Raw genomic sequence first — 27,206 nt, forward strand, 5'->3', positions numbered from 1 at the left:
AAAAAAAAAAAAAAAAGCCTTAGGATAGGCTTAACTAATGGTCACTTTCCTCTATGAAGAAGAGGTGGCAATAACCTAGGATTGCCAGGCGATTTGTAGTGACTTCGACCTCTAGTTCTCTCTCAGTGTCCCCCTCCCTCACCTAAATCTTGGCTGTGAGGGTGGGAGGAGAGGCAGGGGGTTGGACTGATCTGGGTATTTTAGGGATGGTGTAGCAGAAGGACAAGACAGTGATATGCCTGCAGAAAGAATGGAGTTGCTGGGTCTCCATGAACCTTGCAGGGAAGGACTAAAGCCTGAAGGGAACATGCTGAGAGAGAAAGGACAGTATTCAAGAGTAAGTCTTATAGGTCAGAATGGGGACTGGGAGGTTACAAGAGTTTGACTTTAAAAGTGAATGATTCTGCATAAGGGCAAGAGTGTGGTTTGGGGTAAGTTGTCCCGATTGATGAGTTCAACTAATGTTTATAATTCATTTTTGAGAATAGCCTTGGGATAATGGAAGTGGTAGAGGTCTGGACACAGATAAATAACCCCATTTAAAGTGAGCATGACATTGATTCCAGGAGAAATTGTAGAAGCAAAGATCAGACCTGAAAGAGATTATCATGTAGGAGTCAATATGGGTGTGTTTAAGAACATTTTCAACTAATTTTGATCAAACTAATTTTGGAATAGGGTTTTTGACTGCCAGCCATGGGAGTGCTGGAACATAGTATATTAGGATTTTTTCAAGGCATTTGATGAGGTGTCTTCCTGGTATGGAGTTAGGTGAGCTGTAGAGGCATGTCATGTGCCCTAATTGTTAAAAATGTTTTAACAAGCCTAATTCTGAGGCAGGCTGATCACCTGAGCTCAGGAGTTCAAGACCAGCCTGGCCAACATGGTGAAACCCTGTCTCTACTAAAAATACAAAAATTAGCCAGGCGTGGTGGCATGCACCTGTGGTCCCAGATACTCGGGAGGCTGAGGTGGGAGCATCTCTTGGACCCGGGAGATGGAGGCTGCAGTGAGCCGATATCGCACCGCTGCATTCCAGCCTAGGCAACAGAGCGAGACTCTGTCTCAAAAAAAAAAAAAAATTCCTAATTGTTTGCTTAAAGTCCTGTACCCTGATCCCCAGGTTCAGCTGTTCCATTACACTTGGTGCAGGTGTTGCTTAACAGTAACACTTGCAGAGGGAGATAGATCTCGGGCTTTGACTGACATCTCAATAGGAATTGAGTATGATTTGCTTTTCATAAGTCAGTTTAGTTTGGAGCTGTGAAATACAGTATTAGTGTTTGCTTGTCTCAAATTACCCCTAACAAATATTTGTTAATTCTCACAATTTAACACTGGGTGAACTGCAGTGGCCTCACCCACAGTCTCTCACCTCCAGGTTAACCCAGGCTTCTTCACGTGGTGGTGGAAGGTCCCAGCAGCGAGTCCCAGCTCACAGGCACTTTTCAAGCCTTGCTTATCTCATACTTGCTCAGGCTCCATTAGTCAAAACCAAGTCACATGACCAAGTTCAGATTATGGAGGTAGAGAGATACCCCATCTCTTGATGGGAGTAGCTGGATTCATATTGGAAAGGAGGTGGGTGGAAGGAATGACAGAGTCAGGAGGAATTACTAGGACCGTTTTTGAAAACAGTCTCAGCTGGGTACATCATGTGGAGATTGATGTCATTCAGCACACTTTCAGAAGTGACTGTTGAGTTAAGGTACCACCATGATTCATGGGTGATGCTGATTCACATGGCCAAGCCCAGATTCTAGGGGTGGAGTATGCGCATTATATTAATGTGAAGAAGCAGAGAGAGGTGTGATGGGAAGAGTCTGAGTCTGGTGGCTGGGGTATCACAGCCACAGAAGAACTCACAGCAGGGTTCTTCTGCTTCCACAATATGCGCATTCGGAGCAGATGATCCTTTGCTAATGTGGAGGACGTCCTGTGCATTGTAGGGTGTTCAGCATCCCTGGCCTCCACCCAGTAGATACCTTAATAAAGCTGATTCTTAAAAACAGCTGCAATACACCATAGTTTACAACAGCTTTTACACATAACCTAATTTTTTTTTTGAGACGGAGTCTTGCTCTGTCACCCAGGCTGGAGTGCAATAGTGCAATCTTGGCTCACTGCAACCTCTGTCTCCTGGTTTCAAGCGATTCTGCTACCTCACCCTCTCAAGTAGCTGGGATTACAGGTGCCCGCCACCACACCCAGCTAATTTTTGTATTTTTAGTAGAGACGGGGCTTCATCATGTTGGCTAGGCTGGTCTCGAATTCCTGACCTCAGGTGATCCTCCTGCCTCGGCCTCCCAAAGTGGTGGGATTACAGGCATGAGCCACTGCACCCGGCTGGTTAATTTTTTTAACAGTTTAATTTTTTGGTGGGAAAGTCCTCTCTCCCCGCCACTTCCAAATCAAATCTATGATAAAACTAGTAATTAATTAGAAATAGTCACTAGTTTGTTTGATGAGTTCAGAAAGTAGCCCAGCGGAGGTTCGAAGCCTGATATACTAAATAGCAGGCTGAAAGGTATTGATAAGCAGGAGCGCATTTAGGGGAAGATTGGGACAGGGATGGAAACAGTGAGTAAGGTTAGAGAAGACTCTAGGATATGAGAACCAGCCTTGCCAGTTTAAAAAATGCATTCTGGCCCCCAAGAGAGAAAAATCTTAAGGCCAGCGAATGGCAGTTGTAGGGAAATACGCAGCCTTGATATGAAGAAGTCAAGTACTTGTTAACCTCTGAAGGTGGAATTCAACCAAGTTCTCACGGGAGCGTGCAACAGACGGTCAGAGACCGTCCTTCACCCAGCAGGGTTTGTAAGAGGGAAGGGAGTGCTGGTTTGGGGAGGAAGGTGTGGATTATCTGCATTTCAGAGTGAGTTGTCTTAGTGTGTTTCTTCTTTGACTTTTTCCTCCGTATTGGTGGGATCGAATGCTTCATAATGACAGATACCCATGGCAGGACATGTAAATTTCCTGTCCTTTTTCATCTTTCTTTTATGATAGCTGTGCATAAATCTAAACAAGCCCTTTCGTTCACCTTTTTGGAGAGGATATTGAGAAATATAACCTGCATTACATTACTAGATGTTGGTAGGAGGTCACAAGAGGAGGATTAAATGTAAGAGCCAGAGGTCTGTGCTCCATTACAGTGAGTTTTCTCTGTGTAAGTCCACGTATTAAGAAGCATCAAGTATTTCGAATTTTGTATTTCAAATAAGTTAGCTGATGATGTTTGATTGCTGGTGTGTGTGAGAGTGCTATATAAACCGTTGTATAGTGCAGCAATTTTTCAATAGCTTTGTTGAGATATAGTTTACATACCATGCGATTCACCCATTTAAAGTGTGCAATTTAATGGTTTTCAGTATGTTCAGACTTGCATAACCATCACCACATTCTAGAACATGCCATCAACCCAAAAAGAAACCCCGTATTGGCAGTCATTCCCCATCACCTCCCCTCCCAACCCAGCCCTAAGTAACCACTAATCTGCTTTCTGTTCTGTGGATTTGCCTATTCTGGACATATTATGTAACTGGAATCACACAATATGCGGTCTTTTGGACTGACTGCTTCCATTTAGCAAAATGTTTTTGAGATCATTGGTGTAGCATGTTATCAGTGCATCATTTGTCTGTCTAAATAATATTCCATTACATAGATCACACTACATTTTGTTCAGCCGTTCCTCATTTGATGGACATTTGCATCGTTTCCACCTTTTGGCTCTTAGGACTAACGTTGCTGTGAACGTTACAAGATTTCTTTCTTTTTTTTTTTTTTTTTTTTTTTTGAGGCAAGAGTCTTGCTCTGTCACCCAGGCTGGAGTGCAGTGGCGCCACCTCAGCTCACTGCAGCCTCTGCCTCCTGGGTTCAAGTGATTCTCATGTCTCAGCCTCCTGAGTAGCTGGGATTACAGGTGCGAGCCACCATGCCTGGCTCATTTTTGTATTTTCAGTTAGAGATGGGGTTTCACCATGTTGCCCAGGCTGGTCTCAAACTCCTAACCTCAAGTGATCTGCCAACTTCAGCCTCCTAAAGTGCTGGGATTACAGGCATGAGCCAACGCTCCCAGCCCCTGTCCAAGATTCTGTATGGGCCAGGTGCAGTGGCTTCCCCTGCACTTTAGGGGGCTGGGGGGGGATGGGGGCAGGAGGATCACTTTTGGTGGCACATGCCTGTAGTCCCAGCTACTCGGGAGGCTAGGCTCAGGCCGAAGGATTGCTTAAGCCTGAGGCTGCAGTGGGCCCTGATCATACTACTGCACTCCAGCCTGGGTGACAGAGTGAGATCCTGTCTCAAAAACAAAGAATTTTGTATGGACTTATGTTTTTATTTCTCTTGTGTATATCTGGGAGTGGAATTGCTGAGTCATAATGCTGCTAATGAAACATTTTGAGAAACTGCTACAATTCTTATATAGAGAAATAGAGCATGGTTCCCATCTGAATTGGCAAGGGGTAGGGCTGCTTGAGGAGAGATTATTAGACCCTCCTTGGTTAAGAACTACTTGTATAGTGGAAAGCATGTGGGATTTGGAGCCAGTGTATTTGAGTTCTGTTCTTCAGCTCTGAGCCTTAATTTTCTTTAAATTAGGAATAATGATACTTAATCATAAATGATTGTCTGGAGGGCAAGGAGTTATAATTTTGTTGAAAAAACCATTTCTGATCACAAAAGTTTATTAGAAAAATATGGACTAAATGGATACTTTCTTAACATGATAGAGAAAAATACAGTTAAACCAAGAGCTGACATTTAAGAATGAAACCACTGGAAATAGTTCCATTGAATTCAAAACAAAACAAAAAAATGCTCATAAGCATTATTGACATTGGCCTTGTCCAGGTATATATGATTCAAGTATAGGAAATTGTAACTATGGGAAAAGACAGGTGATATTTGGAAACCATAGGTTATGTTTGTAGAGAACAAACTGGAAAAATACTGGAATTGATTGTTAGTGAAACAGGGCTGATCCATACAGTTGCCCCTTGCACAATGTGTGAGTTAGGGGCACAGTCAAATCCCATGTGTAACTTTTTTATTTGTTTGTTTGTTGTTTGTGTGTGTGTGTTTTGTTTTGTTTTGTTTTCTGAGATGGAGTCTCGCTGTGTCGCCCAGGCTGGAGTGCGATGGCGTGATCTCGGCTCACTGCAACCTCCACCTCCCAGGTTCAAGCAATTCTGTCTCAGCCTCCCGAGTAGCTGGGATTACAGGTGTATGCCACCACGCCTGGCTAATTTTTTGTATTTTGGTAGAGATGGGGTTTCACCGTGTTGGCCAGCCTGGTCTCAAACTCCTGAGCTCGGGCAATTCACCCGCCTCGGCCTCCCAAAGTGCTGGGATTACAGGTGTGAGCCACCGTACTTGGCAGAAAATATTATTAAGAAAAGCATAAGAGAAACTATATTTACTCTTCATTAAGTGGAAGTGGGTCATTGTAAAAGTCTTCATCCTCATGGTCTTTGTGTTGAATAGGCTGAGCAGGAGGATAAAGAGGATTGGGCTTGCTGTCTCAGGAGTGGCAGAGGTGGAGGAAAATTCACATGTAAGTGGATTTGTGCAGTTCAAACCTGTGTTGTTCCAAGGGTCAACAGTATAGTATGTAATATTATTACTAACCGTATAAAGGTGTCCTTTGTTCTTCATTGTATCTTTATCATTTTTATACATTATCATTATCATTATTTTTATATATATTTTTTGAGATGGAATCTTGCTGTGTTGCCCAGGCCAGAGGGCAGTGGTGCGATCTTGGTTCACTGCAATCTCTGCCTCCCGGGTTCAACTGATTCTCCTGTCTCAGCCTCCCGAGTAGTTGGGATTACAGGTGTGCATCACCACGCCCAGCTAATTTTTGTATTTTTAGTAGAGATGGGGTTTCACCATATTGGCCAGTCTAGTCTCGAACTCCTGACCTCAGGTGATCCGCCCACCTTGGCCTCCCAAAGTGCTGGGATTACAGGCGTGAGCCACCGCGCCCGGCCTATTACCATTATTTTTATACAACTAAGTTAAAACACACAGAAAGCAAAGAAGTGTGGTTTGAGTTTGTTGTATACATCCATAAACTGTTTATATAAAATTGCTGGCTTCGGGCTTTTCTGAAAACTTGGCTTTCAAGATTGGCTTTAAGCTTCAATTGTAGGTATGAATAACAGGGTAAATTGTGGAGAGGGTTTGTTGGAATAGGTACTACTAGTCATCAACCTAATCAACCTTGACTGCCTCCCAGCCAGTCTGGCTTTCAGACCCTTCTAGAAATGCAGTGTGAATGCACAGATGATTTTTAGTGCCATCTAGAATTCTGTCACATGCACATGACCAGTGGATACGTGCCTGTTACCCACACTGTCACCTTCGCAATGAAGCCTTGGCAGTGTGATCGGAGAACAATTCACAGAATGAACGAGGTTGAGCATTTTTCCCATTGTTTTCCTTTTCTCCATTCCTTTTGCCTGTTTTTCTGTTACTGGTTGATCTTAGAAATTCTCCGGAGGTTTTTATGTATTAGAGAAATTAGCCGGTTCTCTGTGGTGTTGCAGTAGTTACATCAGCAGAGACTCTTAGCATAGAAAAAGAGCACAAGATTTGCAGCCCGAGGGCTGGAGTTTTTTCTGCTCTGTGGAGTGTTAATGAGGTGACTCTGGGGAAAAGTCATATGATTTCTCTGAGTCACACCTGTAAAGCGAGTGTAATACCCGCCTTGTAGAGTGGGACTTGGCGCTGTCAGCCAAACCCAGGCCCTCACCCAGCTCTCCTCTCATCTGTGAGACCTTGGCTTAGCCTTGGGTAGAAGTTTCACGACTCTGAGGCTGTTCCTCTTCCTCGAATGAATGCTTCCCTCTGCACAATTTTTAGCCAGGGTGATTGCTGCTGAGAAAACCCAACTAAAGTTGTTACTTCCTAATTAAAATTTTCTCCAAGTATTCCATGCAGTTTGCTACGTTAAGAATACCTCTGTGACTGATACTCCAATGTGAATAAGTTGTATTTTCTCTGTGTAGACTGAGTACCTTGAGTATATCCCACTAGTGTTTTGTGTCTTCACGTTGTGATTCAATGTGATGTATATACTAGATGGTCCATGGATGCTTGATGAATTAATTATTTGATAAGTAGTGGCCATTAAGCATATTTTCCCTGGTCACCAGACCTATAGAACATGTTGTATCAAGTTTTCTGGAATGAATGTGTGTTGAGAGTCCCCAAGACTGCCTCCAGGCTTCGTGATGTGCTGGGACTCAGCAAATACTTGTACTCATGGCTGTGGTTTTTTACTGGGAAGTATGCAAAGCTTAATCAGCAAAGGGGGTCGGGCACAGTGGCTCATGCCGGTAATCCCAGCACTTTGGGAGGCTGAAGCGGGCGGATCACTTGAGCTCAGGAGTTCAAGACCAGTCTGGCCAAACATGGTGAAACCCCATCTCTACTAAAAATAGAAAGTTTAGCTGGGTGTGTGGTGGGCGCCTGTAGACCCAGCTACTCAGGAGGCTGAGGCAGGAGAATCACTTGAACCTGGGAGGCAGAGGCCACAGTGTGCCAAGATCACACCACTGCACTCCAGCCTGGGTGACAGAGCGAGACTACATCTCAAAAAAAAATTAGCAAAGGGAAGAGGTGCAGGAGATGAAAATCAGAGGAAGCCGGGCACAAGCTTTCAAGAGTCCTCTCCCAGGGAAATCACATGGGATACGCGTCATTATTCCAAGCTGTGACAATATGTGAGAAATGCTGTCTACCGGGGGTCTCATTAGAGAGCAGTTGGGGGCTGGTTACTTAAGTACCCTCTGCCTGCCTAGCACATGTCCAAATCCAGATTCCCAGAAGGAAAACAGATTTAACATAAACCAGATCATTTGTACCACAGATTGGTGACAGTGAGCCATCTTTATCAGGGAATGGTGGAAACCCTCCCTAAATCCAAGTTCTCAGATGCCAGCCTTGTAGGCAGGCCTTTCGAAAGACAGCAGACTCAAGCCTATTATGTTAACTCTTCTGCACAAAAGGGAGTTCACGTTTGAGGCGTGTTATTCAGATACATGAGGTTATTTTCACAGTGTTTAGTTGATTATTTAGTAAACATAGGTTGTCTTTCGAATACACGAGTTGTGATGAAGGAGAACCGTGTCCCATCCGTTTGCAGTGGTTTATTCCACTGTCTGCATGGTGCATCCTTAACATGGACACCAGCGCACATCCTGCACTTGGTCATCTCATTCTTTCTGTTTCTATTTAGCACTCACTGCATTTCTCTTTTTCAAGGCCCCTTGGCCCTTTCAGGTGACAATATTCTCAAATTCTAGGAGCACAGAAAATGTAAGATGGAGCCAAGTCTCATACCTAGCACTTGCTAGGTTTAAAAAAAAAAAAAAAGTCGGGCATGGTGGCTCGCGCCTGTAATCCCCCCACTTGGGAGGCCGAGGCGGGTGGATCACCTGAGGTCAGGAGTTCAAGACCAGCCTGGCCAACGTGGTGAAACCCCGTCTCTACTAAAAATACAAAAATTTAGCCGGGCGTGGTGGTGGGTGCCTGTAATCCCAGCTATTTTGGAGGCTGAGGCACGAGAATCACTTGAACCCAGAAGCAGAGGGTGCAGTGAGCCGAGATCGCGCCATCACACTCCAGCCTGGGTGACAGAGTGAAACTCTGTCTCGGAAAGAAAAAAAAAAAAAGCCAGACTTTCTTAGAGCAGTTCTGGGTTCACAGTAAAATTTAATGGAGTTCCCATATACCCCCTGCCCCACACAAGCACAGCCTTCTCCCCTCAGCAGCCCCCACCAGAGGGGTACACTTAAACTGCAATTAATGAATCATTATCACCCAAGGTCCACAATTTATAGTAGAGCTCACTCCTGGTGTTCTACATTCTGTGGATTTGGACAAGTTTATAGAGGCGTGTAGCCACCACCTGAGTATCACACAGTGTAGTTTCATTGCCCTGAAAGTCCTGTGTGCTTTGCCTGTTCATCTCTCCTGGCTTATTTTTTGAATGTGAACTTCAGTTCTTTGTAGAGATTTTCAGTTTTATTAAATCAATGTGTTGGGTGAGGTGGTACATGCCTGTAGTTCCAGGTTGAGGCAGAAGGATTGATTGCTTGAGCCCCGAGGAGTTATTTAAGAAGATTAAAAATGCAAAGTTGCATTCATAACTTTTTTTGGGGGGGTGAGGGGTGCGGACAGATCGCTCTGTTGCCCAGGCTGAAGTGCAGTGGCTCCATCTTGGCTCACTGTAACCTCTACCTCTCAGGTTCAGGTTATTCCTCTGCCTCAGCCTCCCAAGTAGCTGGGATTACAGGCATGCACACCACACCTGGCTCATTTTTGTATTTTTAGTAGAGATGGGGTTTCGCCGTGTTGGCCAGGCTGGTCTCGAACTACTGACCTCAAGTGATCCACCTGCCTTGGCCTCGGAAAGTGCTGGGATTACAGAGGTGAGCGGTTGTGCCTGGTCCCTACCATTACAATGTAAGGTTCTTGGTAGATAAGGAAATTGTGAATGACCTGGTACTCCATGGCTTAAGGTCAGAAAGTCATCTAAGTAGCTTTCCAAGAATTTCAAGAGTTGCTAATCTTAGGTAGAAAAGGTTTCTCTCCTCATCAACTCTTAGGGGAAAATAGTTGACACTAATTAACATCTGATTCCTTAGCAGCTGGGATTTGGGGAGTTCTACTTTTTAAACTGTTGGTGAGAATAACATAGATTTTTCTAACCGTTTTACCTACAGCTATCTTTAACATCTTTTAAGTCACCAAAAGAAATTTGAACTTGAGCTTGTAGTAGTAGAGAAGGCAGAAACTTTGTTTTTAAGCAGAACATACAACTCTGGGGAATAAAAACTGAAACCTTCTACATTTTCCAACAGCCATGACAGTAAATTTTGGGGACCATGTTTGCAAGTGTCCCATTCGTAGAAACAATTTATTAACCAGGGCGTGATGGGAGGCTGAGGTGGGAGGATCACCTGAGCCCGAGAAGTTGAGGCTGCAGTGAGCTGTGATCACGCCATTTCTCTCCAGCCTGGGCAACAGAGTGAGACCCCATTTCTTTTCTTTTTCTTTTTTTAAAGAAGAAGAAGAATGTTAGGCAGGATGGCTCACGTTTGTAATCCCAGAACTTTAGGAGGCCAAGGCTGGAGGATCACTTGTGCTCAGGAGTTCGAAACCAGCCTGGACAACATAGGGCGACCCTGGTCCCTGCAAAAAATTCAGAAATTAGGGGGCGTGGTGGGTAGATGCCTGTAGTACCAGCTTCTCTGGAGGCTGAGGCACAGGAGTTTGTGGCGTGGCTGCAGTAAGCTGTGATTGCACCAGTGTACTCCAGCTAGGGCAACAGAGTGAGACCCTGTCTCTGTTTAAACAACAACAACAAATTTAATGACTGTTTTGAAAAATGTTACCTCCCTTCCCAAATGGTACAAGATCCCATATCTTCCCACATTGAATAGTCATTCTGTCATTCTGTCTTGATTAAATCTTTTTAGACACTATTAGAATGACTTGTTCTTTTAAGAGGTTATCTTTTGACCTTTAAAATTAATATGGTGGGGATCTCTTGTTTTAATTTAAAAATAACAGATTCTCATGCAAGTAATTATGATCTAAAGGATAAAGGATTTTTAAAAATTCTGATTTAAGGTGTTCAGAACAACCTTTCTTTAGACTTTTTAGAGCTGAAGGGTTTCCCCTCTAACTTAGTTTTTCACTGGCAGAGAACATCTGGGCGTGTTCCAAATGTGGTCGAGCTACTGTATCCAAAGGTGATCCTGGCATTTCATAATCTCCTTGTTCCAATTTGTCTGGGGACAGCTAGGCAGACTTTACATAAGTACAGATTGCCACTCTGGGCGCTGCAGGGAGACTTCATTTGCAGCAGGAGGAGCCCCCCCAGGACTGGTGAGGTAATTTGAGCTTTAAATAGCTCCTGGCCCTTGAAATAAGGACAGCATGATTTAGGGGAAAGGCCAGAACTTGATCTCTGTGGCCTTCGGCACGCTGGCCTCTCCTTGCACTGGAGGCAGTCATGAGGGCTATACTGCGGGGCGGTTTGTCTTCAGCGTTCGCACACTCAGGAAAGTATGCCAGAGACGGGTGGCAGCAGTGCCCGACTGCTCAGCTCCTTCCAAAGCCAAGTCTGGGCAGTTTCTTTTTCAGGCTGTATGGAACTAGGGTTTTTGGAAAGGAAGCAATGTGAGGCAGCTAAGGCAATTTCCACTTAAAATAGAGAAGAGGATGAAATGGAGAAGAGACAGTCGATACAGGAAGATGAGCTGGGAGATCATTGGGAAATGTAGACATCCCTTGTGGTGAGAACTAAAACGAAGGAAAATTATTCAGGGTATTCTTAAAGTAGTTCCTCACGTTTCTCTAGCATTTTACTTTTTCAAGAAGACTTTGCTGGGCACAATGGCTGTCACCTGTAATCCCAGCAGTCTGCGTGGCCCAGGTGGGAGGATCACTTGAACTAAGGGTTCGAGACCAGCCTGGGCAACATAGTGAGACCTTGTCTCTACTAAAAATTTTAAAATGGCTGGATGCAGTGGCTCACACCTGTAATCCTAACACTTTGGGAGGCTAAGGTGGGTGGATCACTTGAGGCCAGGAGTTCAAGGCCAGCCTGGGCAACATGGCAAGACCTTGTCTCTACAGAAAAATACAAAAGTTAGCTGGGCGTGGTGACACGTGCCTTAGTCCCAGCCACTCAGGAGGCTAAGGTAGGAGGATTGCTTGAAGCCCTGGGAGGCTGAGGTTGCAGTGAGCCAAGATAGTGCCGCTGCACTTCCAGCGGGTTGACATAGTGAGACCCCGTCTCTAAATAAAGAAATAAATAAATCAGCCATAGGCTGAGGTGGGTGGATCACTTGAGGCCAGGAGTTTGAGACCAACCTGGCCAACACAGCAAATCCCTGTCTCTACTAAAAATACAAAAATTAGCCAGGCATGGTGGCACACGCCTGTAATCGCAGCTACTCGGGAGGCTGAGGCACAAGAATCACTTGAACTTTGGGGGAGGTTGCAGTGAGCCGACATCATGCCATTGCACTCCAGCCTGGGCAACAGAGTGAGACCAGGTCTTTTTGAAACTCTGTCTCCAAAAAAAAAAAAGAAATCAGCCATACATGGTGGTGCACACCTGTAGTCCCAGCTACTATGGAGATTGAGGTGGGAGGGTTGCTTGAGCCCAGTAGTTTGAGGCTGCAGTGAGGTGTGATCATGCCTCTGCACTTCAGCCTGGGAAACAGAGTAAGACCATGTCTCAAAAAGAACAAAAAAAGACTTTCTTATTTGTCTGATATACCTGTATATTACCTTATGAAAGAAGCAGAAATCCCCATTTTGTAGATAAGAAAACCAAAGCCCAGAGAAATGAAGCAGCTTGTCCCCAAGATTGCTTAGCAAATGATGGACCTGGGAAAAGCCCAATCTTCCAGTTATTTGTGGACACATCAGAATTCAGCATGAGTGACAGCAGTCTGCTGGATGACAGTCAGTGCAGAATGAGACACGAGGTGCCTGTGTTTATTCATGCAGGTGGAGTGTTTGCAGAAGTGCGGGGAACAGGAGGTGGTGGAGCAAAGCATCTCTTTCCTGATTTCCTTCTGCTCTGAACTCAAGTAGTACCCACCCCCTATTCTTCCCCTCTTTTGAGTCTGTTTCACTGAGGGCACGGCTGGTAGGAGTAACATTGTTCTCCAGCATTAAAACAGAGCATCAGTAATGTCTAGGAAAAGGTTAACTTTAACAACACTACTAATCAGTTTAGAGAATATTTGAGCGTATAGCACTTGCTGATCAGTTCATTCAAAAAATGAATTGCCTGCCATAAACTAATAAGCATGATTTGGTTTATGTTTTGATTTAATTATCTCTGAGTAGATGCTGCTTGAAGTAATGACTGTAACCACTTTTGCCAAGTATACCCCCCGTTTATAATTAAAAAAAAAAAAATTTTTTTTTTTGAGATGGGGCCTTGTTATGTTGGCCAGGCTGGTCTTGAACTCCTGGCCTCAAGCAGTCCTCCCCACCTGGTGTCTCAAAGCACTGAGATTACAGGCATGGGCCAACATACTGAACATAATGATTCAAACATAGAAAAAAAAGTCTCCTGGTAGTTCAGTTCCCCCATGCCCCAGGAGTTTAGTACAGGGGTGTCCAGTCTTTTGGCTTGCCTGGGCCACATTCGCTTGGGCCACACATAAAATACACTAACACTAACAATAGTTGATGAACTAAAAAAAAAAAAAAAAAAATCACAAAAAGAATTCTCAGTGTTTTAATAGAGTTTACGAATTTGTGTTGGGCTGCACTCAAAGCCATCCTGGGCTGCATGCAGCCTGTGGGCCACAGGTTGGATAAGCTTGGTTTAGTAGATCTTTTTGGATTCTAGGTCCCTACCTGTTGTCTCTGTATGTAATATGTTATACAGATGCTGCAGTTGATCAACACAGGAACAGTGAGGACTCAAGGCACAGGGAGTAACCACTTTTCTTCTCTCCTCTCCTCTCCCCATCCCCAGCCAGTTGGCGTGTGCTGGTAGTCCCAGCTCCTCGGTAGGCAGAGTTGGGAGAATCATCTGAGCCTGGGGAGGTTGAGGCTGCAGTGAGCTGTGATCCTGCCGCTGCACTCCAGGCTGGGTGATAGAATGAGACCGTGTCTCAAATATAATAATAATAATGTATTTCATATGGTTGTCAAGTAATTTAATAGTATATGACTCTGATACTATAGAAACCAGGTAAATAAATTTAGTATTATTGGCTGATATTAATAAGCAGTTATTTGTAGTCATAAAAATATACAACATTGGTTTGAGATGCCACTTTAGTCTTCTGAAAGTGATTAGTCTTGGGGGTGATGAGGGCGGGAGCCTTGAGAAATGGCCATCTTGGGAGAAGCATTGATTCCTGTTGCCCAGCTAGAGGCGCTGTGCTCGCCTCATTCTTTTGTATTGCTGGTTGTAAAGTTGTATTCAGTCAGACACTCCCACTGCCACAAATACATGTTCCCTGGGTTGCTAAAGTATCACAGCGATCAGACTCCATCCTATGCCCCTTATTTGGACTCCCTGAGGTTTAGAACTCACGTGGTCTTGGCATATGAGCAGAAAGGCCTCCATGTTTCTTAGAAGTCAGCTTGAAGTCGACTCAGTATTTTCTCATCCAGAAGGGATGGGACTGAAGTTTAGTAGACAGGGCAGGATTAGGAGGAATTTGTCAGTCTGTTTTCCTAAAAAACCGCTGAGTTAGACCATCTGTACTCATAGTCTCTCATCTAAGGCCTAGACTTGACAGTGTTTTGTGGAACGCACATGATAAGCCTGTGTCCTTTTCTGGGGAGGAAGCCAGGGTTCAGACACCATTGATCCAGCTGCACTTTTCCCTCCCTTGTGTGTGCTCCACCTCCAGCCCCCTTCCCCCAGCCCACACAACGTAATTTCCTTCTGTTCATCATGTTACTCGACAGAGCTCTGTTCTAGTGTCTCAAAGATACAGTTAACCCAGTGGACACCATCTATACCATAACAACTCTGTTCTTCCCTCCTGACAGGTGACAGAGCTGAATGAGCCACTGTCGAATGAGGAACGAAACCTTCTCTCTGTGGCCTACAAGAACGTCGTGGGGGCACGCCGCTCTTCCTGGAGGGTCATCAGTAGCATTGAGCAGAAGACATCTGCGGATGGCAATGAGAAGAAGATTGAGATGGTCCGTGCGTACCGGGAGAAGATAGAGAAGGAGTTGGAGGCGGTGTGCCAGGATGTGCTGAGCCTGCTGGATAACTACCTGATCAAGAATTGCAGCGAGACCCAGTACGAGAGCAAAGTGTTCTACCTGAAGATGAAAGGGGACTACTACCGCTACCTGGCTGAAGTGGCCACCGGAGAGAAAAGGGCGACGGTGGTGGAGTCCTCCGAGAAGGCCTACAGCGAAGCCCACGAGATCAGCAAAGAGCACATGCAGCCCACCCACCCCATCCGATTAGGCCTGGCTCTTAACTACTCCGTCTTCTACTATGAGATCCAGAACGCCCCAGAGCAAGCGTGCCACTTGGCCAAGACCGCGTTCGACGACGCCATCGCCGAGCTTGACACCCTCAACGAGGACTCCTACAAGGACTCCACGCTCATCATGCAGCTCCTCCGTGACAACCTCACGCTCTGGACGAGCGACCAGCAGGACGACGACGGCGGCGAAGGCAACAATTAAGGCCCCAGGGGGACTGGCAGCGCACGCGGATGCTACTACTGCAGTCTTTATTTTTTTCCCATGAGTTGGGGGTCGGGTGGGGGAGGGAAAGGGAGGGATGACCTTCCCAGGGAGAAACCCACGACCTGTCCTGTCTTTGATCGCCTCTTTGACATTTTTGCCAAAATACCACTAGTGGAAAGTCAGGCTAGCTGTGCTGGTATTGGAATAGCAGCCTCACACTGGCGTCTGGACTGTTCTGTAGATTCATGCAAGTGGAGCTGTCTGTCTCTAATTTAACTTATTGCTAGATAATAGGGTTTTCAGATGAAAAGAAAAAGAGGAATGGCCCTCATTAAGTTCTGTGGTTCCAGTAAGGATTTTTATGTACATATGCTCTCGTCTCTCGTTTTGGGTACTTTCATCTGTCTCAGCTCTGCATGTTTTCCAGGGTGTAGCCTACAGACATGGAACAGTGTAAATCCCAGACTGACAGACTTAGAACCTGAGGTCTCATTCGTCCTTATGGTTTAGGCCTTGCCAGTTTTCCGAAGTCTCTGATTAGTTGACAGTATTAACACTAAATTGCAGTTTACAGTATTTCTACATTACAGCCATATGTAACATCAAGCCATCGATTGTGTACTTTTCCTTTGCTAGTTGTTTGGGCTTTAACATCCTTATTCAGCCTTATCCAGGTTGGTTTTGCTGTTCATCGGTCTCCTAGGCTAAATGAGAATGAAAGCGACTTCAGGTTTTGGTTCATAGGTGCTCGGCAGGTGGCTGTGGGATTTTTTTTTTTTTTTTTTTTTTTTCTGGTCCTTCTTTCCTCTTAACGTAAATCCACCACCAAAATTATTAATCCTCTTGAGAGAAACGTGAAACGCCACAAAAATAGAGAAAATTCAGGTCTGTATGTCATGGATCGTGTTGGTATTTTCAGAGAACATCCCGCTTCCGAAGCTGCCGCAGCTCCCTCCTCAGGGATCACACTGCCGTCACCCACTCTGCACTGGGGCGTTTCCTACCGCACCTCGTGCTGGCGGACGCAGCTGGGTGGAGAAGCTGTGGGGTCAGAGAGGCGTTTGGAGAAGGTCTGTGGTGCAGTGTGTGAAAATTCAGGTGCTAGAAGCCTACTGGTAGAAAAACCCAAAAGGAAGAGCTATATCCTTAACACCATTCTGTCCAATTTCGGGAGCCCTGTCAGTGTGTCGGTTTTTCCTCGAAGACACTCCTTCCCCAGGTAATTGTAGGAAGATAAAAAAACTGTTACCAGATAACAAACACTGAACTCCTATTTGACCAGAACTTTTTCCTCTCGAGATAGTTTTTCTTTTTAATGAAAAAAGCATAGAAATTGGAGATTGGCTTGTCTCGCACAGCCAGTGCACATTTGGAATTGACGGAAACAACATTGCTATTTCCACCCATTTGTTTTCGGCAGCCTTAAGGCCCTCATTCTCATTTCGGGTGAATCTATCTATCTGTGAACGTGGCCCGCATGTGCATTCTTTTTTTTTTAATATAAAGTCAGTGACAAGAGGAACTCCCGAGACGTGTGATGACACCACACTTGTTTTCTTTGTTTCTTTGTTTTATTTAGGCAAGAAGAGGTGTGAGTAATTGAGGAAAAACTGACAGATGCTTTTGCTAATACCAAAATTGAGCTTACAATTAGGAACTGAGTATGTGTAACAGGATACAGGTGACAGTGAAGATAGACGAACCACGATGACCACAGACTCAATGTGCTCTGTAACATTGCACAGTTTACCCAGCATGACTTTCCTTAGGAGGCCCCCTCCTCACGCTAGAGCAAAAGTCCCAGTTAACTGAAGCCTACCAGAAGAACTAGTAGAAGAAGCTTTGCCGCTTTTGTGCCTCTTACAGGCGCCTAAAGTCATTGCCTTGGGAGGAAAACGATTTGGGGGGGGGGGGGGGGGGGCGGGGTAGGTGGGGCTTTCCTTAATTTATCTTCATGTCCAGTGAGCAGTGTTGCGTTTTTCCTTGTAGCATTTGGAAATGATTTACTGGAATTACAAAACCTATTTTTCCTTTAAATTTCAGCTTTGGCTCTGGCTGCTTTTTAGAATAATGCAAGATAAAAATCACACCTGAGGGCTAAAAACGGAGAGGGAATGGGAGACTTGATATTTAAGCAGCTTGAATGGTTTTTCTTTTCTTTATTTTTAAAGAAATGCACTTGCCTATGATAATGTCTCTCCAGTGAAATGATTACTCCTCCATTACTCTATTGATACAATATTGTGCATGCTAGTGTTGTATTTCTATACAGTAGCTTGAAATTGATTAACTTATACTGTAGGTGTTATGTATTCCTATGACAAAAAAAATTAAGTCTTCAAATTTTTTTAAAGTTTTTTTTTTTTTTAATTTAATTTTTCCTTTTGGGGGTAAAGTTTGCTCTACCAAATAGTGATTGTAACAAATTGATCTGTTTTGGATGTTGCTATAGTGACATGCAGTTATATATTTTGTTTTTAAAAGGGGGGGGAGCAAAAGAAACACCAGTGTTAGCTTAATCTTAATGTCTGGTGTTTGTCATGGTGAAATTATAACTATTACAGTGTCGGAGAACAACAAATATGTTCTCTGAATGAGCCTTTGTGCTTTTTGTCATGTTATGCAGTGAACTATTTTTAAGGTCTAATCAGTGATTATTTTTCCAGCTCCGTGTTTCTCTAAGGAATTATTTCACACACGGACCATCTTTAGCAGTTTCCTCAGTGATGGAATATCATGAATGTGAGTCATTATGTAGCTGTCGTACATTGAGCAAATAAACTTACAGATCTGACGCCAGTGCTCCTTAGCTTCATTGTGTGTTTGACTGTCCTTTGCTTTTGAAGGTTGGATCGGATGCTGGTGTTCTCTTCCCTCCCCAGCCCAAGGAATGAAGTTGGATTGGCGGGAAAAAGGGGAAAGACAGTAGATACTGGAAAGCGCCTCCAACCAGGAATCAGATCTGGGTTTGGGGACTTAAAAAACCATTGCACCAGGCCAGGTGCAGTGGTTCACGCCTGTAATCTCAGCACTTAGGGAGGCTGAGGCAGGCAGATTACCTGAGGTCAGGAGTTCGAGGCCAGCCTGGCCAACATGGTGAAACCCCATCTCTACTAAAAATACAAAAATTAGCTGGGCATGGTGGTGGGTGCTTGTAGTACCAGCTACTCGGGAGGCTGAGGCAGGAGAATCGCTTGAGCCCAAGAGGTGGAGGTTGCAGTAAGCCAAGACTGCATCACTGCCTTCCAGCCTGGGCGACAGAGCAAGACTCCATCTCAAAAAAAAAAAAAAAATTGCACCTTTTAGGGTGGGCGCAGTGGCTCACACCTGCAATCCCAGCACTTTGGGAGGCTGAGGCTGGAAGATCACTTGAGGCCAGGAGTTTGAGACCAGCCTGGGCAACATATTGAGACCCTATCTCTGTTGAAAAAAACAAAACCAAACCATTGCATGTTTTGGGCGTCCATTTTTCTCATATTAAACGAACCTGTTCAACTGGATCTCTGAGGGCCTTTCTGGAGTACCAATGGGGAGAAACACAGACCTGAGTTTGAGTGATGGCACCCCCCACCCTGCCTTTTTTTTAAACAACAAAACAAAAGACAGACGGGGTCTGGCCATGTTGCCTAGGCTGGGCTCGAACTCCTGGGTTCAAGTGATTCTCCCAGAATTATGGCCCCTTTTGATTCCTGGGCAAATTACTGAAACTTCTTAGCCTGGGTGGGTGTGGGTGTGGTTGTAGGTTTAAATGATAACTGGATCATAGCTTTTAATTATTTTTTTTGTGACAGAGTCTCGCTGTCATCCAGGCTGGAGTGCAGTGGCACGATCTCAGCTCACTGTAACCTCCACCTCCCAGGTTCAAGCTATTCTCATGTCTCAGCCTTCTGAGTAGCTGGGATTACAGGATCCCACCACCGTGCCCAACTAATTTTTGTATTTTTAATAGAGACCGGGTTTCGCCGTGTTGGCCAGGCTGGTCTCAAACTCCTGACCTCAAGTGATCCGCCTGCCTTGGCCTCCCAAAGTGCTAGGATTACAGGTGTGAGCCACCGTGCCTGGCCAAGCTTCTTAATTTTCTGAGAAACATTAATTCACATTTCAGGAATGATAACGTACTGTGAATAGGCTTTTGGCATATACTCAATGAATTCACTTATGTTGACTCATTTGTCACCCAGAACTACCCTGGGTGCTACTGCAAGTGTATGGCTGTCACTGATAACCCGCATCTGCCTGCCTGAGTTTGGTCTGCCCACACCAGGCTGCTTTCACACTGCTAGGAGACCATAAGAAACTAGGCCGAGCGGCAGCAGCCAACTCTTCAGCACACATTGACCAAGCACTTTTATTTTATTTATTTTGAGACGGAGTTTCGCTCTTGTTGCCCAGGCTGGAGTGCAATGGCGCCATCTTGGCTCACCGCAACTTCCACCTCCTGGGTTCAAGCGATTTCCTGCCTTAGCCACCCGAGTAGCTGGGATTACAGGCACGTGCCACCACGCCCAGCTAATTTTGTATTTTTAGTAAAGATGGGGTTTCTCCATGTTGGCCAGGTTGGTCTCGAACTCCTGACCTCAGGTGATCCGCCCACCTCGGCCTCCCAAAGTGCCGGGATTACAGGCTGAGCCACCGCACTTGGCTGACAAAGCACTTTTAGTGTGGCAGTTACTGAGGGCAAAAAAAAAAAAAAAAAACATTTTTGGCACAGATATGGACAAGATCAGAACAGTCAAGCTTGCTCTAACAGGGTCACTGAAGAAGGAAGGTAGATCCCCTGAAAGCTGCCGCTATTTCGAAAACCCTTGTTCCTTTGGCGTAATGTCCCATTACAGGTGCAAGAGTAGCTTTGTTTTACTGTTTTGCAGATCTCTTGGGAGCTAAGTCACACGTACTCTCTGCTTAAGCATCCAGTCTGTTGTGGTATGTGTTTTCTTAAGACAGGGTCTCGCTCTGTCTCACAGGCTAGAGTGCAGCAGTGCGATCATAGCTCACTGCAGCCTCAAACTCCTGGGCTCACGTGTTCCCGCCTCAGCCTCCCAAGTAGCTGGGAGTGCTACCATACCAGGCCATTTTACTTAATTATTTTTGAGATGGAGTCTCGCTCTTGCCCAGGCTGGAGTGCAGTGGCGTGATTCTCCTGTCTCAGCCTCCTGAATAGCTGGGATTACAGGTGCATGCCACCATGCCTGGCTAAGTTTTTTGTATTTTAGTAGAGACGGGGTTTCACCATGTTGTCCAGGCTGGTCTCGAACTCCTGAACTCAGGCAATCCACCCGCCTCGGCCTCCCAAAGTGCTGGGATTACAGGCGTGAGCCACCGCGTCCAGCTGGGCCATTTTATTTTTTAGAGACAGGGTCTTACTATGTTGTCCAGGCTGATCTCAAACCCCTGGCTCAAGTGATCTGCCCCAGCCTCTCAGAGCACTAGGAGTACGGATATGAGCCACTGCACCTGGCCTGTTGTGATATGTTGTTTCACTTGAAGTATTTGAAAAAAATACAGTATCACACAAATAAGTAGTTGGAAAGGGGTGAACCTAAAGAATTGAAGTCGAATGGCAGAAGCAGAATAAAGAAAGTTCTTATTAGGTGGGTGCGGTGGCTCACGCCTGTCAACTTTGGGAGGCTGAGGTGGGCAGATTGCTTGAGCTCAGGAGTTCAAGACCAGCCTGGGCAACATAGTACATAGTGAGACCCCTGTCTCTACAAAACTAAGTGGGCATGGTGGTGTGCACCTGTAGTTTCAGCTACTCAGGAGGCTGAGGTGGAAGGATTGCTTGAGCCCAAGAGGTTGAGGCTGTAGTGAGCTATGATCACGCCACTGAATTCCAGCCTGGGAGACAGAGCAAGACCTTGTCTCAAATACAAAAAACAAAAAAGACCTCATACTACGTGAATTATATCAGTCTGTAGATCAGGCACCAGTGGAAAGGTCTTTTTTGCCTCTTTTTTAGTGCATTCTAGAATTTTAAAAATAACTGATACTAGGCTGGGTGTGGTGGTTCATACCTGTAATCCCAGCATTTTGGGACACTGAGGCAGGCGGATCACCTGAGGCCAGTAGTTCGAGATCAGCCTGGCTAACATGGTGAAACCCTGTCTCTACTAAAAATGCAAAAATTAGCCGGGCATGGTGGCACGTGCCTTTTATCCCAGCTACTTGGGAGGCTGAGGCAGGAGAATCGCTCGAACCCGGAGATAGATTGTAGTGAACCGAGATTGTGCCACTGCACTCCAGCCTGGGCAACAGAGCAAGACTCCATCTCAAAAACAAACAAAAACTGATACTTTGTCTGAAAGGTGATTAAAAATAACAGTGTGAAACATCAGAGGTCTCCATTCCAAGAACTTCAGGTCAGGGGTAGAGTGGAAAGGCCATAAATGTAATTCAGTGGGACCTTCTAGTACAGCAAAGCATGAAAGCAGTTTTCCTCCACTCTATTTATGTGTGATGACCACATGCATTGGCCTCTGCTCTGGTCAGCTGAAACTGCATGTTGATTCACTGGGTGATTTGAGTGGCTAAGAATGGCACCTCCCTCCTGGGTGCACAGTTCCCAAAGCCTGCTCGGAGAAACAACCTTCTGAGCACTAGCTGGGTAACCCTGTTCTAGGAGTTGACAATATGTGGTCACCAGCCTAATCAGAACATTAACATGTGGCATATCAGCTTGCTAATTAGCCCACTGGTTTGAATTTTCCAACTCTGATGTGGATAAATGTGGTTGAGTCTGAATGGCCACAGGCTCTACCTCTCATTAACCACAGAGAGCTGTGGTCTGTGAGGAGTTAGGGCGAGAGTGGCTGGATCACACTGGCAAGACAATGAGTCAAGACATCTCAGGTTATGTAAGGGACTCACGTGGCACTCTGTTATCCAGAGTATTGGAGAGGAAAGGCCGTAGGAATTACTTTGAGGAACACTATGACTTGGGGCTGGTTTTTTTTTTTTTTTTTTTTTTTCTGGAAAGACAGAATCTCGCTCTTGCACAGGCTGGAATGCAGTGGCATGATCACAACTCACTGCAGCTTCTACCTCTTGGGCTCAAATGATCCTTCTATCTCAGGCTTCTGAGTCGCCGGGACTATAGGTGCGCACCACCACCACACACACCTGGCTAATTTTTGGATTGTTTGTAGAATTGAGGTCTTGCTATACTGCCCAGGCTGGTCTCGAACTCCTGGCCTCAAGCAATCCTCCCATCTCAGCCTCCCAATGTGCTGGGATTACAGACATGAGCCACTGTGCCCAGCTAGTTTTTATTTTTTGAATTGGCAGTGCACACACGTTACAAAATACAAAAGTGTGAGGCGGCCATATACAGCCCACGAAGCTTGACGTATTTACTCTCTGGCCAGTAGTTTGCAGACCCCTGGTTTATCAGAAACTTCCCAGCATGCCATTACCCTATCACCCATTGATTGCCATTCTTAGAGGTAACTACTGCTATCCATTCTTTTAATTTGGTTGAGCTTGAAATAGGATTTTTGCTGCCTTTGAGCACTGATGTGACTCTGGCCTTGTGATTTTAAATACAGATAGTTGAAATTTGGTGGTCCCAAAACATACACCTTGAATTAGAATATTTAATTACATTTAAAGGGTAGTTAGGTGGTACTGGGGCACTTGAATCCCAAACACAAAAATTGAAAAGAACGTTACAGTGATTGGCTACAGACCCACTCCTTGATATGGCAGATAAATTCCTCTATGGGTTGTGGAAACTTGAAAGTCACTGTTGGCATTTTACTCCCAACGTTCATATTTCTCCTTAAAAAAAGGACATTCTCAGCCAGGCGCAGTGGCTCACGCCTGTAATCCCAGCATTTTGGGAGGCCGAGGCGGGCGGATCACCTGAGATCAGGAGTTCGAGACCAGCCTGGCCAACATGGCAAAACCCTGTCTCTGCTAAAAATACAAAAAAATTAACTGGGTGTGGTGGCTCATGCCTGTAGTCCCAGCTACTCGGGAAGCTGAGACACGAGAATCGCTTATACCCAGGAGGCAGAGGTTGCAGTGAGCTGACATCACGCCACTGCACTCCAACCTGGGTGACAGTGAGACCCTGTCTCAAAAAAAAAAGGACATTCTTTAATATAACCGCCATACTGTTATCACCCAATTAATAATTCCCTAATATCAGCCCATATGCAAATTTCTCCAAATTGTCCTCAGAATGCATTTGATAGCTTTTTCCAATCCCCCTCCCACACCACCTAGACTCCAATTAAAATTCATTAATTGCATTTCAATATTAGATTTCTTTGCCTATTTTTTTTTTTAAGAGACAGGGTCTCAGTTGCCCTGGTTGGAGTACAGTAGACAATCATAGCTCACTGCAGCCTCCAAGTCATGGACTCAAACAGTCGTCCCAACTCAGTTTCCCGAGTAGCTGGGACTACAGGCCTGCACCACCACTTCTGGCTAATTTTTTTCTTTTTTTTTTCAACATGGCCTTCCAATAAAGCTGTTTTTATTTTTTGTAAAGATGGGTATGTTGCCTAGGCTGTTCCCGAATTCCTGGCCTCAAGCAATCCTCTCACCTTGGCCTCCCAAAGTGTTAGAATTAATGGGCATGAGCCACCGCGCCTGAGTCTGATATTGGCTTGAGACTAGGCTACTTGACAGTCTTAAGGCCCCACATTCTGGGTTTGTCCAGTTGTTTGTGCCTATGTCATTTAGCTTGTTTCCTGCCCTTGTCGGGGTACTTTTTGTGTCTTGTGTAAGAACTTTGCTTTCTCCTCCATTTAACCTTCTCACTGGTTCACTCTGCGTTTTTTTTGTTTGTTTGTTTGTTTTGAGATGGAGTCTTGCTGTGTTGCCCAGGCTGGAGTGCAGTGGCGTGATCTTGGCTCACGGCAAGCTCTGCCTCCCGGGTTCACACCATTCTCCTGCCTCAGCCTCCCGAGTAGCTGGGACTACAGGCACCCGCCACCACGCCCAGCTGATTTTTTGTATTTTTAGTAGAGACGGGATTTTACCGTGTTAGCCAGGATGGTCTCGATCTCCTGACCTTGTGATCCGCCTGCCTTGGCCTCCCAAAGTGCTGGGATTACAGGCGTGAGCCACTGCGCCCGGCTACTCTGTGCTCTTAAGCAACTACCAGCATCAGAGCCTGTTACCTAAGCAGACAAGGCCAAAGCCACTGCTCTGAAAGGCCAGAGGGATTAGCCACTACCCATGGGGACCATCTTGTTTTCTGACTGGAGTCTTCTGGGCTCGGGGATTTGCCTCCTCAATCCACTCCTGCCTCCCCTGGATGGGAAAAGTACAGTATTAGGTGGTTTAATAAGCACTGGCTTTGACTCACATCCTCACTTGGCCCACTGGGTCCTGGTGGTCTGCAGCTGTTCTGCCCCTATGCCTGGGGGAGGTGGGGAGACAGCACAGCCCACGTTATTCACAAGAGTTAACTCAGGAACCAGAAGCATGCCTGAGACACTTCTTTCATACTGGATCTACACTAGGGGAATCACAATCTTGGTGTTAAATTAGTTCTTCCCACTGTGGTTGGCAAATTACCCTACCACTCATTGGCTTGTAGGAGCTGAGAAGATAAATGAAAGCCTTTTTTTTTTTTTTTTTTTGAGACGGAGTCTGGCACTGTTGCCCGGGGTTGGAGTGCAATGGCGTGATACCAGCTCACTGCAACCTCTGCCTCCTGGGTTCACGTGATTCTCCTGCCTCAGCCTCCCGAGTAGCTGGGATTACAGGCATCCACCACCATGCCTGGCTAATTTTTTTGTATTTTTAGTAGAAACGGGGTTTCACTATGTTGGCCAGGCTGGTCTTGAACTCCTGACCTCGTGATCCGCCCGCCTCTGCCTCCCAAAGTGCTGGGATTACCAGGCATAAGCCACCGCGCCTGGCCACAGGAAAGCCTCTTTTTACTCACTTAACCTGAAGCCAGATTTTAGAGATGAGGTTTCACTGGCTGTCAGTTTTTTTGTTTTGTTTTGAGACAGGATCTCGCTCTGTTGACCAGGCTGGAGTGCAGTGGTGCAGTCATAGCTCACTGCAGCCTCCACCTCCTGGACTCAAAGCAATCCTGCTTCAGCGTCCCAAGTAGCTGGGCTATCTGGCCTGGCTAATTTTTAAATTCTTTTTGTAGAGACTGGGTTTTACTATACTATGTTGCCCAGGCTGGTCTTGAACGCCTGGGTTTAAGCGATCCTCCTGCCTCGGTCTCCCAAAGTGTTGGGATTACAGGTGCGAGCCACCACGCCCAGCTGGGTTGTCTGTTCTTTAAAGCCAGATAGCAAACTCATTTTTTATTCCATTAGGAATTATTTTTTAGTGTTATAGTTGACAAGGGGTTTTGCCTGCTAAGTTTGCCGATTAAATCCTCGGACAAGGATTGTGGGTAGTGGGCAGACCAAGAGTGAAAAATATTCTCTTGCCCTAAATCAGGAGACTACATTAGAAACAGACAAGATAGACTCAGGAAATAAAGGCTAAAAGGTATAAAGGACAGGGCAGCTTGTAGCTGAGTGCAAGCATTTTGGGGTGAGTCTTTTTTTCATGTAATCTCCCTAAATACCGTCCAAATCTCCAAGGTCAAACAGACACCACCTCCCGCTGCTGGGGCGGGGCCACACTGAGTAATAATCATTGCTCCCCGTGGTATGTTAGCACTTCGATTTCTTTCGCCTAGTGGCGACAGAGCCAAAATGAAACTGAGTAAATACAAAACACAGCAAAATAGCATTGGCCGCATCCCTCAGGGCTTCAGGCACGCACCAGCCACAGCTGGTCCGGCCGCCCCTGCCCCATTCCTTGAGCTACAAAATGCTGCAGTGATGCTGGTTTGCAAGGCCCCAGAGCTAGGTGGGGGGATTCAGCATCCCTCCCGGCCCAGGTCTGGGCCCCCTCCCTACCCCAACCTGGAGGCTCTTGCAGTAGGTCCCCTGCCGACCCCTCCCGGCTCTGAAGCTGGCTTTCCCAGGGATCGCCTCTTCCAGACCCCGGACTGCAACAGCGCCCTCGAGCCCGGCCATCCCCGCCTCCAACCCACCTGGGAGCTCCATCCTCGGCCCTATTTCTGAGCACCTCCCCTCCCCAAACGCCCAGACCCCCGGCCAAGGAAGCCTTTTGCTGACGGCGTCTCCCCGAAGGGCCTGCTTTGCATTGGCGAGCCGTTCGTCCCTGGCCCCGGCGTGCACTGGCGCGCCTCTGTGCCCCGGGTTCCTCAACATAAGACCGGGTTCTGGGACCGCGCAGAGGCCAGGGCGCCCAGACTACGCCGAAGCCCGGATGTGGGCCGGGCGGGGCCACGGCTGTATATGTAGCCCCGCCCCCGGGGGCGGCCGCCTTCCCCTCGGGCATGACAAGAGCCAATCACAGGCCAGCGTGTCTCCGCTCCGCCAATGGTCAGCCTGTTGCTAGGGCCTGGGTTCCTGCCCCGGAATCGGCCCGCTCAGCGGCCCCAGGGCTTCATTTGTTGCAGATCCAGCTCTCCAGCCACTGGGGAGCTTTATCTGCCAATTTCACGCGCTTCTCTCTCCTCCATCTTCCGCCTGCACCTTTGTTACGTGCTTGGGAGGACGGCACCTTGGGCTGGTGGTGGGCTGCCCTTCAGTTTCTCCATCTGAACAATGACGTGATCTCTCGTGTCCCGGCTCGTACTGGCTGGCTATCCTTTCTTACCTACACATCTCTCCTTCTGGAAACAGCCCTGGGAGGTCTGCGTTTTTCCCAGATTGCAGAAGAGGAAACTCGTGGCCCCCGATGCACACAACAGCTGGGCGGTTTCTGGTGGCGACCTGGGTCTGATGAGTTCCATCACTTTACACGCGGGAGCCATGGTGCAACAGTGAGGGAGGGGGCAGATCTGGTGTCCTGGCGACACTGAGGCCAGGTCCTGCCTCTCTTTGGTATCCCAGGCCCTCCACAGCTCGGTCCCAACCTGCCTGTCCAACCTCCGCCGCCCGCATGCCCCAGGTGTTACAGCCCCATCAGCCTCCTGTGCGCCCTCCAAGGTCCTCTGCTCG

General features: G+C 46.4%; 1 protein-coding gene across 2 annotated transcripts in view; it reads left to right on the top strand.

The window, feature by feature from the left end:
- The window catches only part of YWHAG (tyrosine 3-monooxygenase/tryptophan 5-monooxygenase activation protein gamma), a 37,988-nt gene extending 19,981 nt beyond the window's left edge, over positions 1 to 18,007 (top strand). The window contains exon 3 of one of the 2 annotated variants that reach the window (XM_054559078.1): positions 14,554 to 18,007. In XM_054559078.1, coding sequence (XP_054415053.1) covers positions 14,554 to 15,210 — 657 coding nt within the window. In that variant the 3' untranslated portion in view covers positions 15,211 to 18,007. 2 annotated transcript variants of the gene reach the window in all.
- Positions 18,008 to 27,206: the final 9,199 nt, after the last annotated feature.

The sequence above is a fragment of the Pongo abelii genome, chromosome 6, assembly GCF_028885655.2.
Source record: "Pongo abelii isolate AG06213 chromosome 6, NHGRI_mPonAbe1-v2.0_pri, whole genome shotgun sequence".
NCBI classification, from domain to species: domain Eukaryota; kingdom Metazoa; phylum Chordata; class Mammalia; order Primates; family Hominidae; genus Pongo; species Pongo abelii.